This window comes from Alexandromys fortis, unplaced genomic scaffold (assembly GCF_014885135.2).
Source record: "Alexandromys fortis isolate MF-2015 unplaced genomic scaffold, M_Fortis_MF-2015_v1.1 scaffold_72, whole genome shotgun sequence".
Lineage (NCBI taxonomy): Eukaryota > Metazoa > Chordata > Mammalia > Rodentia > Cricetidae > Alexandromys > Alexandromys fortis.
In genome coordinates this window covers 2,490,394-2,508,704 of record NW_026067969.1, presented here as the reverse complement: position 1 = coordinate 2,508,704, position 18,311 = coordinate 2,490,394, and the positions used below count along the sequence as shown (strand labels likewise).

Sequence of the window (18,311 nt, the reverse complement as noted above, 5' to 3'; positions counted from 1 at the left end):
CCAAGATTGGAAGAAGTCGCCTAGAAATGGCAAAGGTCCTACCCCAATGGCCAGGAAATTCCACCTTGCAGTAGAATGAGCTTTCAAGCCCGGCTGGAGCAGGTTATGGGAGGAAAACGCCAGTCAGGTTTCCTGTATCCTTTATTAGCTACTGGGGCTGGGACAGCTTTTCCCGATCTCCACCTCCCAGCTCCAGCCCTTCTGCACCTGGAAAAGTCCCTAAAAGAGATTCCCTAAGGCTGGCAGGCGTTAGAACCTCTCAAGACGCTAGTGTTGCACGCTCCGGGGCTGGTCACTTAAGTGGAGGGTTGCCTCCCTTTCTGGCGGTTGGAGAGAACTCTAAGACAGAGTCAGACTGTTGTCCTGTTCCGGTGTCCTCGATGGTCCAGTACTGACCCTGGAGGCTGGCATGAGTCTCCAGGAAACCAGGGCTAAACTCCAGTTCAGCCTCGCTGCCTTCGGACTCCCAGAAGAGTGCCTGCTGCCCCCAAAATGTTGTGGTCCTCAGGCTGTGGATATCTCTGATCTGGGGAGAAGCAAGTAGCCAGTAGAAACCATGATTGACCATTATCTAATTTTATAGACTCCTGGCTACTCAGAACCATGTTTGATTCTCACAGGAGCCCCCATGAGGGACATGCCATTCTAACTGAAGTTCAGAGGCTTTGGGCTGCTTCCCTAGGATACACAGCCAGTTGCCAGAGCTGGAATCCTGCCCAGGCCTGATTATGGGGTGATCTGATATCTTGCAGCGCACACAAACCCACAACCCTATCTATGCTCTTCTGGAAAAAAAAAAAAAATACCAGGCCTGAACATGATGCTTCCACCCTGGTCAACAGGCAGTCTACCCCAGGAAAGGTTTTCCCTCTTGGTTCTTGCAGGTGGAGCAGCAAGCATTTGCTGGTGAGTTAGTGTGGAGGAAACCCTCTTTCCCCTTCTTTCAAATAATTTTGAAGTTTGGGGTGAGAAATAAACTGAAAGGGTTCCCTAAACCCAGCATCCCCGTTTTCCTTCCTAGAGACAGCTCTCCAGAAGCATATTAAAAGTCACCCCATTTCTGTCCCCATCCTGATGACCTCACCGAGATATAGTTGGCATTGATCCTCTCAGAGGCAGTGCCCATGTCACTGGCCAGGGCACGGATGGCAATGCGGGCCTGTGGGGCCACACTGATGAAGAACCGGCAACTCCTTGCATTCCTCCCATCTGGGCTCCGTTGGGGGCTCACAATTTCACCCCGAGGTCCAAAGAGCTGCCTGTCACATTCTACAGGCAAGAACAAGCAGATTGGCTGGCTGTGGACCACCAGAGGGTCCCTAGCGGACTCCCTCCCCCCACTGCTGCTGAGCCTTTGTTCAGACCGCTTCTAATAGACTAGCATCAGGCAGTGATCTGAAAGGGGGAGGTGGGGATGGCTCCACAGCTGAAGTGCTATGTGCAAGCCTGACAGCTTGAGTCTGATTGGTAGAACCCACACGGTGGGTGGGAAAGAACCTCTGACACCGCCCCTGCCTGACAACACACACACAAGACAATTTTTTTTTTTTAAGGGAAAGGGGAGCTGATGAGATAGCTCAGTGGGTAAAAATCTTGGTTCTTGCCACACAAGCCTGATAACCTGAGCTCAGTCCTAGGAACTCACAAAAAGACAAAAGGAGAAAGTTGACTCCGTGGAGTTGCCCACTGTCCTCCACACCCACACCATGCCATGCACATGCCCCCACACATACATCAGACACACACAATCATAATAATAATAAATCATAATGAATTGAAGGGACGGAAAGGTTCCAAGCTTTGGTTCCCTCCGCTGTGAGGAGGAGGGAACAGTGGCATGCTTTAGGCAGGGAATTTTAAAAGAGGATTCAGTGGGGGCTCAGAGCTTAAGAGCATTGACTGCTCTTCCAGAGGACCTGAGTTCAATTGCCAGCAACCACATGGTGGTTCACAACCATCTATAACAAGATATGGTGCCCTCTTCTGGCCTGCAGGCATACATGCAGACAGAACATTATATATTTAAAAAGAGGATTCAATGAACTTATACCACAAAGTACTTAAAATACAAAACTGGCAGAAAAGTTGGGGTTCAGTTATGCTGTTCATGGCTATCATCAGTAGTCGGTGAACCTAAGCTTCCTGTAAGACGGACTGTCTGCATGTGAGAAGTGAGAGGCAATGAGAAGGAAGCCACTGTGCTTCCCAGGAGGACCCCAGCACCTGTGCACTCGGCCACTAGCACAGCTTACTGCTGGTGGCAGCTGCGGGAAAGGGAGACACGTTCACACTAAGCCTTTGCGAGGCCATGCCCTGTTGTACCACTTTCAGATGTGGCAGAAACATCTGGAATCGGCAAGGTAAAAGATATCTTCAGTCACCTTGGGCTTCTACATCAAACTTCTAAGGTGATCGAGAGGGCTCACAGAGGACACTGTTTGGGCTCTGGGTGAAACAGGAATCTATGAGATGCCCTCTGTATGAGCAGTATGTAGTGCGGGCATCTTTCTTGTGGGTGCTAGCATACACACTGTCACAGGAAGCAGGCTGAAGGAAACTGTCTCACCGACCTGAGAGGACCTTGAAAGAGTTGAGAACCAAGGTCAAGGGAATGGGGCAGTGGCCTGAGGGATGGAACAATGACGTGGACCATATCAATTCCACCCATCCAGCTTCACGGCCACAGAGGAACCCCATCCTGACCATTTGGAAGACATTGCCTGCTCCCAGTTTCCAGCTTGGCCAGCTCCCTCCTGGCCTGCCCATGACCCTGTTGAAAATGCCCTGTGCATTGGCTGGAGAGAAAGCTCAGAAGTTAAGAGCACAGGCTGTTCTTCCAGGGGTCCTGAGATCAATTCCTAGCAACCACATGGTAGCTCATACCATCTAATGAGATCTGGTGCCCTTGTCTGGGATCCAAGCATATATATATATATGCAGGTAGAACATTGTATATATAATAAACAAATAAACCTTTTTTTTTTAAAGAAAAGAAAGAAAATGCCCTGCCCACAGCAACCTAGGCCTAGCTCCCCAGCTCCCCAGTGAGAATATGGGGAGTCCCAGGCGCCTGGCGTACCTCTGTAGAAGGTCCCTGGGGCAGGTTGGCTCCAATACCGTAGCAGCACTCCCCGTCCTGGCTGCACACGATGCTGCCTCACCACCAATGTGTTGGTTTTGGTGCTGAAAGTCATGCCAGACATCTTCCAGCATATCTTCCTCCATGTGAACCTACCCCAAAGCAGCAACAGCTCCCCTAGAAAGGGCAGGAGAGTGAGAAACCAGCACCCCACTCAAGTCAGCAACAGTGTCTCAGGGCTGAGTTCAAACAACCACCCTCTCTCTTCTGCCTAATATGACTACATAGGGGCCATATCAGCAAAGCTCTCATCCCCCCAGTTCCCTGTCTTATAAAGGGACATCCCCACGCGCCAGTCACGAGACAGCCTTAAAAATGCCAAACAGGAACATCCTGCCAAAAACGGGATACACTGGAATTGTGCCACAGGCCCCCAAGCCCAGCTGTTGCCCGCCTGCCTCTGGATGTACCTGCACTACACTTGAGGGTGCTCTCGAGGATTTGGACGGTCACCACTTCACCCAGAGGCCGCCCAATGGCCACCACACAGTCTACCTGCCCTTGACCTCGCATGTCAATTGTTCCTGTGGGTTCCAGGTACTGCCTTCCACAGGCACCTACAGAGGGCGAGAGGGAGGTGAGGTAATCAGAGCAGAGCAGGGCTGAAAGCCAGGGCTGGCAAAGGGTGAGAAGGGGGCTGTGAGTCGGAGCATCAGTCACCATGCTGGGCACTAAGCCACGTCTGTGTGCTTCAGGGAAAAGGAGGCAGTGTGCTGTGTGGGCTTGGGGCTGCATGGATCTGAGCTCCTGACCCTGCAATCTTCAGGTTATTTGAAGGGGATAGAAGTAAAAGTGTGACTTCTGAACTGGAGAGATGGCTTGGTCAGTAAAGTGCTTTCTTGAAAGCATAAGGACCAGAGTCCAACCCCCAGAACATACGTTTTAAAGGGCAGGTATGGAGGTGCACTGGTGAAGCAGAGACAGGTGGATCCCTGGGGCTCAGCCAGCCAGCCTAACCTACTTGGGTAAGCTCCAAGCCAATGAGAGCCCCTGAGGAATGACACCCAAGGTTGTCCTCTGGCACACACACACACACACACACACACACACACACACACACACCTACCTGCACCTATGTACACATAAACACAAGCATACACATTCAACCATGAAAAGCACAAGAGGCCCCGGGCCCAGTGGCACATGGTCTAGTGCCTGAGTGTATGCCCAGGCATGCCCAGGTCAAGACGCCAACCTTCCCAACAGGAAGCAGGAAGAAACCTAACCATAGTCTTCCAGGTTTTCCTGGATCCCCAGAGACTGGGAGACTGGAAAGAGGGTGTGGCCTTGGGCTTGGGTCTGGGACCACTCCAGAGAAGCAACAGTAACAGCAGCCTTCGTCTGGCTGGGAAGAGTAGCTTCCTTGTGGGCCAGTGAGCTGAGGGTCTCCTGCCCTGCACAGGGTCCAGCCCAGCAGCCCCTCACTGTCACTGGCTTGGGTAGGTGCTGGCAGAAGCTGGCTGGCACAGGCACTTGGGCCTGGGGTCCAAGGCAGGTATCATGCCGGCGCTGGATGCCATCCCCACAGGAGACGGAGCACTGTCAGGAAAGAGGTGGAAGATCATGGTGACCCTCTCGAGAGACCACAGGACAAGGTGTTGTGATGTCACCCCTTCATACCCCGGTAAATGACAGGTGTCTCTGCCGTACAGATGAGGACATTAGAGCTAAAGAGATGCCTTTGTGGGGCCTCACGTGTGTACAAGACCTGAGATTCTGGTCTTGGGGTCCAGCCATCTCTGTCTCGGCCTCTTTGTCCCTCAAAGCCTTAAAGAGGGGTCCAGGGTGGCCTTCTCTACCTATAGCTCATTTGACCCCAAGTACATGTTTGTCCTTTCTTTATCTGATGTCCAGATTCCTTCCGACCAAGGTTAGGTGAGGTGGGGAGCATGCCCCCGAGGACTACAGTTTATCCTGTCTATTCTGCCTGTGCTGTCTACCACATGAGTGAGCTCCTCCCAGAGGAACCAAGCTCTACCTGCCCTCATCTCTCTGGTGATTTTCTGGTGCTTGTCACAAGATGACACTGGTCTCTGGTAGTGAGGCTCCCAGTATCTGCAGATGCCAGGCTTCTCTCAGCCCAGCTGGGGGTCTCAATGCCTTGCTGTGTCCCTGTCTCTGAGTATGCACCACAGCAGACACTCTCCCCTCCTTCCAAGGGTCATAATGAATCAGCACCACAGGCCCCCTCATGCACAGACCCCTTGTGGATGCCTTGCTTAGCGCCAGCTAGAGCTCCTGGGACCAGGCTGCTCTTACCTCTGTCCAGGTGCTGATGTGCCACCGGTAGGCACAGTCAGTAATGAGGCAGGGGACTCTGGCCTGGGGCTGCACCAGAGCCTTACAGAAAGCTTCATCCACCTCACTGTCATGGCCTTGGTCAAGCTGCATGCAAGCCACCATTCGTGAGGCAGTGCCAAGGCCGCAGCTGGCTGAGCACGGGCCAAGGGACAAGATTTTCCATCTGCAGGAAGAGCAGACTCCAATGACCCCAATGACAGCTGGACCTTTGTGGAGGCTAGGTCACTTGTGGGGGACTCTTGAAGAACCCCCAGTTCCTTCAACAATGGTCTGCACAATTCCCTGGCCACTGAAATGCCTAGCTGGCCATGGGTTTCCACTGACCTCATGAACTACAATGTTGCTCATGTTGTTGGTTGGCCCAGTACTGCTCTGGGACCCTGGGACCCTGGACAATGGTATGAGCCACACCAAAACCCCACCTCAGGGGCATGTGGCCTACACCTTGCCACCAGTGACATCTAACCCTGCATGGCCCTTTGTCCTGAGGGACCTGTCCTGCGCACTGCATATGGGCATGACTAGCTTCTGCCCACTAGGAGCCAATAGCAAATGTCCTTGGTGGTGACCATTAAACTAAAGTTGTCCATGTGCTCTTTGAGGCAGAATCATGCCTGGCTGAGAAACTAGGGCCCTAGAAAGAAGAGAGACCACAGACAGATCGGTGCTCGTTACAGTAGCCACACAACATCCCAGTGGTAACCAGAGCTCATGTGTGCACGCTGTTCCCATTTAAAAGACAAACAAAGAAAGAAAGATTTATCTGGGTGTGGTGGCACATGCCTACAATCCCAGCATTTGGGAAGTGGAGGCCTGAGGCTCAAAGAATACGAGGTTTTCTTCAGCTACATAGAGAATTTGAGGCTAGCCTGGCCTATATAAGACACTGTCTTATAAAAAAAAAAACAACAACAAAAGCAAACCATAGATCAATTGTAAATATAACATGCAAGAAAAATACAGGCACACAGACTGTTTAGCAAAAACAAAGGACAAGATACATGTGCTTTGGATGTCAAGTAATTTCTAAGCTATAAAATGTTAAATCATTACATATACCTGATTAAGAAAAAACCTGACAGGCTGCGGTGGTAGCTCTTCCATTTCTGCAGGGAACGGCATCCCTGCCTCCCCATACACAGAGCCTGTAGGCCCTCCCACAGCTGTGCCTGTAAAACTGACAACCCACCAGCATTGTCCTTGAACCTCAGCTCCCACATCCAGCTTGGCCTACCAAGCAGCCCTATTTTCTGCAGTGTCTCTGAGCTATTACTGTGTCTTGCAATCTCCAGGAGTCCTGCCTGGAGTCTGTGCACTGGGCATACCCCTCCCACACTATACCCCACCTTCACCTGGGAGGACAGGGCTCCGGGCTGCAGGTCTCGTGGGGCTCGGGACGAGGCAACCCCTGGCACTGGGTATCAGGCAGGATCTCTTCGTCGTTATCCTCTCCATGAGCCTGGGCACAGTACAGGATTCTCCGTGCGAGCCCTCCCCCACAGCTCACACTACAGGCTGCCAGCTTATAACGCCACCTGGGAAGAATTGAAGTTAGTGGAACCCAAAGGGCCACATACCTTCCCCTCATTTCTCCAGTGGGAAGAAATAGATTGGAAAGGGCATGGAGAGCTTTTGCTCCCTCAGGAGGCTCAGGACAGTGGACAGAGTATTCAAACCAACCCACTTCACAGAAGGGAAAGCCTAGGGCAAAGGCAGGAGGGGAAAAGTTGGGGTACAGTAAGGAACCTGCAAAGGTCTGTAATGAAAATCCTAGCACTGGCCTCACCCTGGAACCTGCCATCAGCCATGCCAACTTTCCTAGCCACCATGGTTGGCTCTGTTGCCCCAAACATTGTTCATCACACTGTCTCGTTCATTGTCCATCACCCCCAGTGTCAGTTCCAGGAGGGCCAGGACATCTTCCTTCTTTGTCATTGCTGTGCCCTCTGGCTGCAGTTAGCACCTGGGCATAGTAGGTGTTCAGTAAAGAGTGTGCAATGAATCAATGTTCCATCAACATATGTGCTTGAATGGGCCAGGTCATACTAGCCTTGGGAAGCTCAGGCAGAAGGGTCATAAGTTAAAGGCCTACCTGGGCTACATAATGAAGTTAGTGTGTAGCTTAGTGAGACCCTGTCTTGACATAAAAGTAAAAGGGGAGCTGGGAATATAGCTCAGTGATAGAGTGCTTGTTTAGATGGACAAAGCCCCAGTATTAAAAAAAAAAAAAAAAAAGTGGCCATGAGTAGTGGCATACACCTTTGAGGCAACAGTATGAGTTCTAGGCTAGCCTGGTCTACATACCAAATTCTAGGCCAGCCAGGGCCACATAGTAAGATCCTGTCTCATAAAAATTAAATAAATAGATTTTTTTTAAAAAAAAATGTGCCTGCATCATTACCATCCCAGGCCCCACAAAGGTACATAATCTGGGGGTGGTGACAGAGCTGAATGCAGATCCACGACTGCTTATCTCCCAGGCAAAGTTCTCAGGGATAGGTTAGGTTAGGACAGGGCTCAGGGTCGCAGTCCTTGAAGGGGGATGGCCTAGGTACTGGCCAGTACTTTGAGTGAGGTAGAGATACAGGGCAGCCATGGTCCAGCTGCATACAATGAACAGCCACTGGCACCCATCCCCCTCCACAGGTCACTGGGTATGGTACCAAGACTTGCGCCTCCCACCTGAAGGAGAATGCCAAGGCTTCATAGGAGACCAACCCCGGGGTCAGACTTTTCCCTGCACTCCATCCCCAGCTCACCGAGCAGGACATGGGCCAGCCTGGCAGACCTCCCACCGACTCGAAGGCTTACTGGCCAAGTCACATAGCTCTTCCTGGACAGGCATCTTGAGGACAGAATCCATGCACAGGAAATGCAGCTCCGTCAGACCTGCCCGGGAGGAGCAGGGATGCTGTTGACCCAGTAGGCCACCTTGGTGAGGACCACAGCATTTGTTCCCTGGTCAGCTCCAAAGCCAAGGTCCATCTGGGACTTACCAGCTGTGTGCACTTGGACAACTGACTTAACCTCTCTGATCCTCTGGTTTCCATATAACGGTATCTACCTAGCAGAATCATTTATAGAGATTGCATAATGAAGGGAGTGAGATGCCTGCTGCCCGGAGCTGCTGCTGTTGTTGCGAAGCACATTAGACATCGCTGTCACATTGTCTCTTGGCCTCTACCCATGCTCATGCAAGCAATCCTACTTAAAGGTGATGGCCACAAATAAACTAACAAAAAGATATAAAAGTAGGAGAGGGACTTGCTGTGGAAAAAATAACATATATACACATTTATGTGTGAAAAAGTGAAAGAATAAGAATAAATAAAGCCAGGCAGTGGTGGCACACGCCTTTAATCTCTTGCAAGGCAGAGGCAGGTAGAGCTCTGTGAGTTTGAGGTTAGAGCTAGTTCCAGGACAGCCAAGGTTACACAGGGAAATCCTGTCTGGAAAAAAATGGAGAAAAAGAGAAAGGAAGGAAGGAAGAAAGGAAGAAAGGAAGGGAGGAAGGAAGGAAGGAAGGAAGGAAGGAAGGAAGGAAGGAAGGAAACTGAAAAACCAAAACAAACAAACCAACAAACCCAAAGGAAGAAGAAATTTTTTTAAGAGTATCTTTTGAGGGCCAGGGTAGAGTGCTTGTGTGTCATGCACAAAGTCCTGGATTCAATCCCTAGCACGGCACGAAAAATGGGTCTGTGGTTAAGATCTCATTATGCACTTTCAGAGGACCCACATTCAATCCTCAGAACCCAAGTCAGGCAACTCATAGCAGCCTGTAACTCCAGCCCCAGGGGTTCTGATGTCCTCTTCCGGCCTCTACTGCACCTGCACTCATGGGCACAAACCCTTGCACACACACACACACACACACACACACATAATTAGACATCTAATAAATCAGTACTATACATGCTGACACAAGTCTACAATCCCAACACTCAAGAGATGGAGGCAGGAAGGAATTCTAGGGCATCCTTGACTACATAGTTAGACAGCAGCCTGAACTACCTGAGATCCTGCTGTGTCTATCAAAAAAGTACTGCTAGGGTTGGTTTTCTCCATCTATCCCTTAGGAATCTCTTTCTGGTCAGTTCTAAACAGATGTGTTTGGGTAAGCAAGTGGTTAGGGTTGTTTCAGGACATTGTGTGTCTCCTCACACCCTTCTCAGCCCCATAGAATGGCTATTGAAAACTCAGAAAACAGCAAATATTAATAAAGATGTCAAATTCCATTCCAAAAACGAGAAAAATATCCACTCCGAAAAGCAGTACAGAGGGGCCTGCAAAAGTTAAGCATGCCATGGCAACATGACTTTGCAATCCTTCTTCCTGTGCTCACCAGAAGAACCAAGAACCAGGCTGTGGGACATAGGCACATGTCCAGAGCAGTTGTGCCAACAAAAGCAGAAGGGAGGCCGCTAGCAGGTGTCCATCCACGCACAGGTGACAGAAACAGCACAGTCCAGCTCTACAGTGGAACAATCTTTGGGGCCAAGAAGGAATTCTGACACCATTACAGCATGTCTGAACCTAGGTAACAGGAGCCAGTCACAGAATGATGCACTCCACATAGCTAAGGTCTGTGAGAGTCAAGTCCACAGAGAATGAAACTAAATGGGCGATCGGGGGCTGGAAGGTGATGGGTGTTGGTGTTTAATGAAGACAGGGTCTAGTCTGGAAGGGTGGAATGTTCTGGAGATGGATGGTGGATATGACGAATGCCACTGAGTGAAACATTTAAAATGTTACTGATTAGGGCTGTTCATGGTTAAGAGCGCTTACTGCTCTTGCAGTGGACATGGGCTCTTGGTCCCTGGCACCCCCGCCCAGCAGCTCAGAGTCATCTGTAACTCCAGTTCAAGGAGATCTGATGCTTCTTTTGACCTTCATGGCTGCACATACATGATGCACAGGATGCACAGACGTATACACAGGAGCGTATACATAAATAATTTTTTTTTTTGAGACAGGGTTTCTCTGTAGCTTTGGTGCCCGTCCCGGAACTAGCTCTTGTAGACCAGGCTGGCCTCAAACTCCCAAAGATCCGCCTGCCTCTGCCTCCCGAGTGCTGGGATTAAAGGCATGCACCACCACCGCCCGGCCATAAATAAATATTTTTACATGGTTAAGGGGTATGTGGGCATTTTCCACAATGGGAAAGACAGAACACTTTCTTTCTTGTGGGATACTTGATCACACGATGAACCCTGAGATTGTGCTAATTAAATAAAATCAGTTGTTGAAGGAGCTGCAGGGCTGCGTTCCGGCAGCCCTGGCTCCCACATGGCAGGCTTATGCCCCGAAATAATTACACGGAAATTGTATTCTTTTAAACACTGCCTGGCCCGTTATCTGTAGCCTCTTACTGGCTAGCTCTTATATATTAATCTAACCCATTTCTAATAATCTGTGTAGCTCACAAGGTGGCTTACCAGAGAAGATCTTAACCTGCTTCTGTCTGGAGTGGGAGAATCATGACAACTCCTCGACTAAGCTTCTTTCTCCCAGCATTCTGTTCTGTTTACTCTACCCACCTAAGGGTTGGCCTATCAAGGGGCCTAGGCAGTTTCTTTATTAATAAGAAATCACTCCCACATCAATCAGCCTCGGGCCAAGAGGGAGAGTCAGCAACTAGTTGACAGGAAGTAGCCATAGAGAGTAAGAGGGAGTCAGAAAAGCAGATAGAGAAACGCACAGGAAGTAGTAGGGAGGGACTTTGAGTTTGGCAGCCTTTCTGGTTTGGGACTGGAAGAGAAGCTCTCTTCTCTGGGACACTGGCTAAGAAGGAAGGTCAGCTGGTTGCTCCTCGGCCTCTCTGAGTGAGCAGGTTTCCACCCTAGCATCTGACTCCTGAGTCTTTATTGGTAAAATTGTAAGACTGAGGTTTAGTTTTAGAACAACACCTTTTTTTAAAAAAATGTACCTTTAAACAGCTTTCAACTTTGGTGGTCGGTTTGCGCACAGCTCTGTAGGACTTAAGGGGCACACTCTTGGGTGCCAGTCTTTCTAGGATTTATCTTTCTCTTTGAGTCAGGCATGAAACACATTTAGTGGTCTTACTGAGTGCCATACTCACATAGTTTGTCTTTCCTGGTAGCCCCTCCTTTAGCACTGATCTAGGCAGAAGGTGAGTAGATAAGAAATAAGAGAGGTTTCATGAGTATCCTCAGTCTCACCTCGCCCACAAGAGGTGGAACACAGCCCCATCACAGGAGTCCACACATGCACTGCCTGAGCTCCTGGCTTGTCACTGCCCGCAGTGGTTGGAGCCTCCTCTCCAAGAGACACAGTGTCCAGCTAAAGAAAGCAATGAGCAGGTGAGTTTGGCATTCTCACCTCTGCCTCTGAGCTCCCAGCTCCCCAGCTCCTCTCCATTTTGGGAGGCAAGAGGGAATATTCCAAACACCCCAGGGATCCCCCACTTCTGTTCTCTAGAGAGGTTTATGTCCTACCCCTGGTAAAGCCCTCACCGTGTGCCTCACTTTGGCCTGTGCAGGCTCCTTATCGTTCCAAGTGTTCTCTGTAGATTGGGGCTGGAAACTAAGGATCAGGAGTGGATTTGTAAGCATGCTTGGCCCTGCAGTCCCTAGCCCATACGAATCCAGGGCCTTCCAGTCTGAGAGCAACATCATCAGCCTGAAGGCTGATGGGCAAAAGATGGAAGAATTACTCTTATAGAAACTGGATGAACTCTTTACTTGCTGTGCTTGGTGTCTCAGGCCTGCGATCCCTACAACTCAGGAGGCCTGGGCAGGAGGATTGGAAGCTCAGTGGCTATGTGGGCTATAGAGAGTTCAAGGCCAACTTGAGCCATTTAGTGAGACACTGTCTCAAAATTTAAAATAGATGAAGAAAAGGACTAGGGATGTAGCTCAGTGGTAGAGTGTTTGCCTAACATGCTGAAGGCCCTGGATTTGGTTCAGATGATCCCCTCTCAGATACTTCTAGCGGGCTCTATTTTTTTCTCAGCCTTGCCTTGCCCCTTTCAGAGGCATTCTAAGTGTGTCTGTCCTGAGGACAGAGTCCTCGCTCTGGCCTGCAGGAAGATGACAACCTATATTTTTCATTCTCCCAGCTAAGAAAGGACCCAGGAATCCTGGCCACCCTCCTTCCCCCATCCACTCACCTGGCCCCAACCTGGAGAACATGTGGTCCTGAAACAGGGCTCCTGCGTAGGTGCAGTCTCTTCTGTGAGACAGGGACCTGCAGTGGCTGCGTCCTGCAAGTCACCCACTCTGGGCACACACGTCACATTTCTTGAGGCCATTTCTTCACAGGTGGGCATGCAAGGGTCAGGGCCTGATACCTCTGGTCTAAAGATGACATGTGGCTGTCATCAGGCTATGGCCCTGCCGCCTAGCGGGAGGTACAGCTTAACTCCTGGGGCTGGATGGGGGTATCTAGGATTCCATACATAGACCCCATTAAAAAGCAAAGCTCAGCAGCTTTCTCCGAAGTACTGGTTCGTCACACCTCAGGTTTTCCTCAACATGAACTCTGTGTGTTGGGACAGTGAGATGGCTAAGTGGGCCAAGGCATCTGCCTCTACCCCAACAGTCGGATCCCAGGGTCCCATAAGGTGGAAGGATAAAACTGACTGCTGTAAGTCGTCCTCTGAGCTCCACTCTTACACCATGGCTCACTCACAGGTGTGTGTGGGTGTGTGTGTATTCGTGTGTGTGCACGTGTGTGTGTACGTGTGTGTGCGTGTGTGTGTGTGCGCGCACACAGTTGTAATTTAAAGATAAAAAAAGAGGGGGCTGGAGAGATGGCTCAGTAGTTAAGAGCACTGCTTGCTCTTCCAAAGGTCCTGAGTTCAATTCCCAGCAACCACATGGTGGCTCACAACCATCTGTAATTAGATCTGGTGCCCTGTTCTGGCATGCAGGCAGAGTACTGAGAATACTGTATACATAATAAATAAATCTTAAAAAAAAATTAGGGCTGGAGAGATGGCTCAGTAGTTAAGAGCACTGCTTGCTCTTCCAAAGGTCCTGAGTTCAATTCCCAGCAACCACATGGTGGCTCACAACCATCTGTAATAAGATCTGGTGCCCTCTTCTGGCTTGCAGGCATACATGCAAACAGAATACTGAGAATACTGTATACATAATTAATAAATAAACCTTTTTTAATGTATTTATTTTATTATTTATTATGTATACAATATTCTGTCTGTATATCTGAAGGCCAGAAGAGGGCACCTGATCTCATTACAGATGGTTGTGAGCCACCATGTGGTTGCCGGGAATTGAACTCAGGACCTTTGGAAGAGCAGGCAATGTTCTTAACCACTGAGCCATCTCTCCAGCCCATAAATAAATCTTTTAAAAAAAATTTAAAAAAAGATTAAAAAAAAAAAGAACTTAATGTATGCCAACCACACACTCCACCTGTGGCTCGGGGGTAGGAAGGCAGAGCCCTACTCAGCTGCCTGGCTGGAAGCAAGGGTAGCCCCTCCCAATCCACCACCACCACCCTTCATGCCCAGTTGTAGAGGACGAGAAACAAACAAGTGCCATGTGCATTCACAGTACCAGTTGTGGCGTGACAAATGGTTCACTTTATGTCACCCATGATCTCCCTAGAGCACCATGATGTCAAGATCACACCTCTGCAGGTGTGGTGGCTTGAATAGGAATGCCCCCCCCCCCCAGAGATTAGTGTGTTTGAATGCTTGGCCCAAAGGGAGTGGTACTATTAGGAAGTATGGCCTTGTTGGAGGAAGTGTGTCACTGTGGGGGTGGGCTTTGAGGTCTCCTATTTTCAAGCTACACCCAATGTCACAGTTCACTTCCTGTTGCCTGTGGATGAAGATGTGGAACTCTCAGCTCCTTCTCCTGCACCATGTCTGCCTGCATGCTGCCATGCTTCCTGCCATGATGATAATGAACTAAACCTCTGAAACTGTAAGTCAAGCCCAGTTAAATATTTTCCTTTATAAGAGTTGTCGTTGTCATGGTGTCTCTTCACAGCAAGAAAACCTTAAGAGAGCAGGTAAGAGTAGGACTGCAGTGTTGGCCATGTGTGAGAGAAGAGGAAGGCACCAGGGCCATCGGCAGGCCACCAATGATATAGGGCTCTCCCACTGGGCAGACAGGGGACTGACGCTAGCCATCCAGCCAGTGATGACTAACAATATTAGCTTTCCATTCCCAGTGTTGTGCCATCATCCTAGCCCTCATCTCCACATCACCCAGGTGTTAGACATTCAAAGATGGAGATAAGCAGCCCAGCACTCTTGAGCAGCGAGCACCCCAGTGTTTACATAGACCAGGCCCCACCATCTGTCACCAGGATGAAGCCAATGAGAGCCCTCAGGCAAAGAAGACCCTCTACAAGGGCTGGTCTTGGTGCAAGGACAAACCCTGCCAAGGAGCCCTGCTGCCCCACCCCCCAGTATGCTCACCTGGTAGGACAGGGCTGGGAGTTACAACTTTCCACCTCTGGGGCTGGCTTTTCGGCTACTGCTTTGCACCGGGCTGGTGGCAGTGACCTTAAGAAACCATCTTGGGCCTCCACACAGTGCACTAGCTGCTCCCTCTTACCCCCGCCACAGGACACGCTACATGGGCTGAAGTCTCCAGTTGTCCAACTAAGGAGGAAAGGGACAGAACATCAGGCCTGTGGCCAGGTCCCCCAGTTGGCTCAGGGGCACTGGATGGAAGGCAAGCAGTTGTGTCTTGCTGATCCCAATGAGACGCTTCCTCTGGTGGGGTCCAGGTCCTGTGTTTCCAAGCTGCTATTCCAAGACCAGCCTTGAAGAATGCCCCTAACATACTTCTGAACCTGAGGCAAGGTGCTTATAGTGATGGCTGGAAGCCTTCCTAGTCCCACACCCCATAAGATGGCCTTGTTCTATCACTAGTCTGTTACCAGGTGGCAGAAGGCAGAGGAAGCCATGTGCTGGCCCTCCCAACGTTCTCCCTGGTAGGGTGGTCACCACCATCTTGCAATGAGAACCTGAGCTCAGAGAGGCCTCAGGACATCCAGACAAGGGGGCAGCAGAGACCACACACCAAACTGTGTCTGTGACTGTATGTACTCAAGTTTTGGTGTCCTCACTCGCAGAATGGGGACACTGACAGAGCCTGGTCCACAGAGCTGCAGCTAAAGTTGTAAAACAACTCAGAGAAGGTTCCCAGTCTGCCCAGGCCACAGGAGTCACCACAGGCCAGGTGTCTGACCAGCTTAGTACTTACTATGGAGGGCAGGGGGCAGGGACACAGGGCTCTTGCCATGCAGGTGGCTGTGGGCTCCCTTGGCACAGGGAGCTATTCACCCCCTTGTTTTGAGCTTGATCTTGGCAGCTGTAGGTCACCCAGCGCAGCCCTGGAAGGTCAGAGCAAAGACTCAACCACCTCCACATGAGACCCAGCAGAACTGTAGGCAAGCCTTGCCCCGGGCCTCACCTGCCCCACAGCTCACTGAGCACGCTCCATGCACAGCAGTCCACACCCAAGTGGCCTGCTGCTTCGGTTCAAAGTAGGTAAAGGTGATGTCTGGGTGTGTGAGATCCCCATAGTCCCCTCTGTATCGTCTGTACACCTACACCAGGACAGGTCAGAGCTCAGGCCCTGAACAGGCACACCCTGGGGTGTCTGCCACATCCCCCTGTCCCGAAGCATTCAATCACTTCATTTCCTCGGGTCCTATGTTCCCAGACTCCAGGAGGCAGACGGGACTTGAGTGCCAAGTAGCTCTGAGTAATGCGGAACAGAACAGGGATGTACCAAGAAGGCGGTACGTTTGGGGTGGGGGTAGTATGGGAGTGTTGATGAGGTTAGCAGTCCACAGCTAAGGTCATCAGGAGTAGTGTCAGGGCAGGGAGAGGTTCAGCAGAAGGGGTCAAGGTCAGGATGGAAGGTGAACGCTCAGGCCATTTTAGCTTTGGTCCACTCTTGCACGCCTTTAGCAGAGCACACAGGGGAGACACACATGAATGAGGGACTTCTTGCACATCCCTATATGAAAGCTTTCAGGGCCTCATGTGCTTCTGACCCCAAAGAAAAAGCAAGAGCCACCCTCCATCCCAAGAAGGACCCCACATGCCAGCTGGTACAGGGACTCCTTGGCCCATGCATGGCCAGACCTTCAGCTCCACCGTACTTTCCTGGTTAGAAGGCAGTCCCTGATTCCAGCGTAAAGTCTACCCTCTCTTTCACTCTCAGGCCTCTGAGGCCTTCTGCGTGCCCTGGACACTGGCACATTTTATACTGATTTGCAATACACTAGTCCTGTTGAGCGGCTCCTGCTGCATTTCACCTTACTCAGAGCCCGACTAGTAATAACTACTGCAAGGATGAATGAGCGAGTGAATACAGACAAAGAAGCAGATATTCAGAGCCACCCCTGGAGGCCTGCTGACTCCCCACCCCACACCCTGTAGCCAGGTTGATCGGTGACCTGGATCTCCACATCGTCCCGGACAGGTCCCCGGATGTGAATCTCCTCTAAGTGGGGCAGCCGGTCCTCAGTGAGGGTCACTCTGTACTCCACACGGCAGTCCTCCAGAAGGGAAGGGTATATGATGCTAGGTGAGATGCTGGTCTTCCCTGCCACGACGTAGTGCCCCTGTGTCCTCACCGCTTTGAGAACAGGGCCATCAGCACTGTGGAGTCGTCACCATCCCCCCTCATAGACCAGCAGTCTATTTGGTGGGATGGGACCACTCCTGAAAGGACAGGGTTAAAGATGGCAGCAAGACAAGGGGCAGGAGGATTTCTGCCAACAGGGTCTAATCCCCAAATCATGACCATAGCTCCTACCAAGGTTCTAAACCTGACCCCAGGGAACGGTCCTTCTGGTGTCTGATGCCATTCAGATGGCATCTTCATGAACTAAACCCCTCCTTCAGAATGTACACCTCTGCCACATACAACCCACCCAGGAAGCTTTCCCAGAGTGGTGGTCCAGGCCTTTATCTGGAAGCTGGTGAGGGCTATGACCTCTGCCTCCACCGAGTATGCTCACATAAGGCTTCAGGCTCTAGGACCCAGGGCCAAGATCCCCTCCATGGGGTCTAAGCTAGCCTCTGAGACACTCGGGACAGGGTCTTCAAAAGGAGTTCTCTGAAAAAAGGCCATGGTCATCGTCTGGGAATATGTCATATGTTCCTGGGACCTGGAGCCATCCAGCCTGGTCCCCTCCACGCTTAGCTTCCATATTCCTTTTCAGGCAATTTTAACCTGCACCCTTCCCCCACCCGCCAGATAGGCTTAGCTGTGAATGCAGCAGCTCTCGATGGGGTCTGGGTAGTTGGGATCCCTCCCACCTTGCAGTGGTGTCAGGAGCAAAGGCATCTCAGAGACTAAGAACATGGTAGCTAAGGGCAGAAAGGGTTCTTCAGTCGTCTCACCCAAGTGTGTGAAGAGAGGCCTGCGGTTCACAATGTGTACGCTGGTCATGTTGGGAGTGACTGTCAGGAACGTGACATATTCTAGGGAGAAGCAGAGCAAGAGGGCTCCTTGGGCTTCATGGTCACCTACACCACTATCAAAGAAGACAATCCTAGATGGACAGAGACATGAACAGTGTCGCAGGACTGGTTTCGGTGGCAATGAGTCCCCATCATGGTAAGAGCTCAACACCAGACTGCAGGACCAACTGCAAAGACACAGGCAAGGCCAGGAGCATAGACCAGACGCAAGGTTCTTGGCTGCAGGCACAGTCAGAGAGGCAGGGCTCAAGTTCTCTGCTGATCTTGCAACTCAGTGCTGGCAAACGACATAGATAGATAGATAGATAGATAGATAGATAGATAGATAGATAGATAGATAGATTATATATATATATATATATATATATATCAAAGTCAAGCAAATTTACACCCCTGTTGTCCAGGGTACTCTCCCTGCGGGACACCTGA

At 50.7% G+C, this 18,311-nt stretch overlaps 1 protein-coding gene across 2 annotated transcripts in view; it reads right to left on the bottom strand.

Moving 5' to 3' along the window:
* Positions 1-123: 123 nt before the first annotated feature.
* The window catches only part of Adamts13 (ADAM metallopeptidase with thrombospondin type 1 motif 13), a 50,304-nt gene continuing 32,116 nt past the window's right edge, over positions 124-18,311 (bottom strand). For both annotated transcript variants that reach the window (XM_050155349.1, XM_050155350.1), the window contains exons 15-29: positions 17,802-17,882; positions 16,850-17,031; positions 15,856-15,991; positions 15,646-15,775; positions 14,853-15,038; positions 12,570-12,756; positions 11,620-11,740; positions 8,200-8,329; positions 6,793-6,975; positions 5,399-5,603; positions 4,366-4,678; positions 3,550-3,696; positions 3,080-3,256; positions 1,085-1,269; positions 124-526 (exon numbers count right to left, since the gene is read on the bottom strand). In XM_050155349.1, coding sequence (XP_050011306.1) covers positions 293-526; positions 1,085-1,269; positions 3,080-3,256; positions 3,550-3,696; positions 4,366-4,678; positions 5,399-5,603; positions 6,793-6,975; positions 8,200-8,329; positions 11,620-11,740; positions 12,570-12,756; positions 14,853-15,038; positions 15,646-15,775; positions 15,856-15,991; positions 16,850-17,031; positions 17,802-17,882 — 2,597 coding nt within the window. In that variant the 3' untranslated portion in view covers positions 124-292. The remainder of the gene's footprint in view (positions 527-1,084; positions 1,270-3,079; positions 3,257-3,549; positions 3,697-4,365; positions 4,679-5,398; positions 5,604-6,792; positions 6,976-8,199; positions 8,330-11,619; positions 11,741-12,569; positions 12,757-14,852; positions 15,039-15,645; positions 15,776-15,855; positions 15,992-16,849; positions 17,032-17,801; positions 17,883-18,311) is intronic.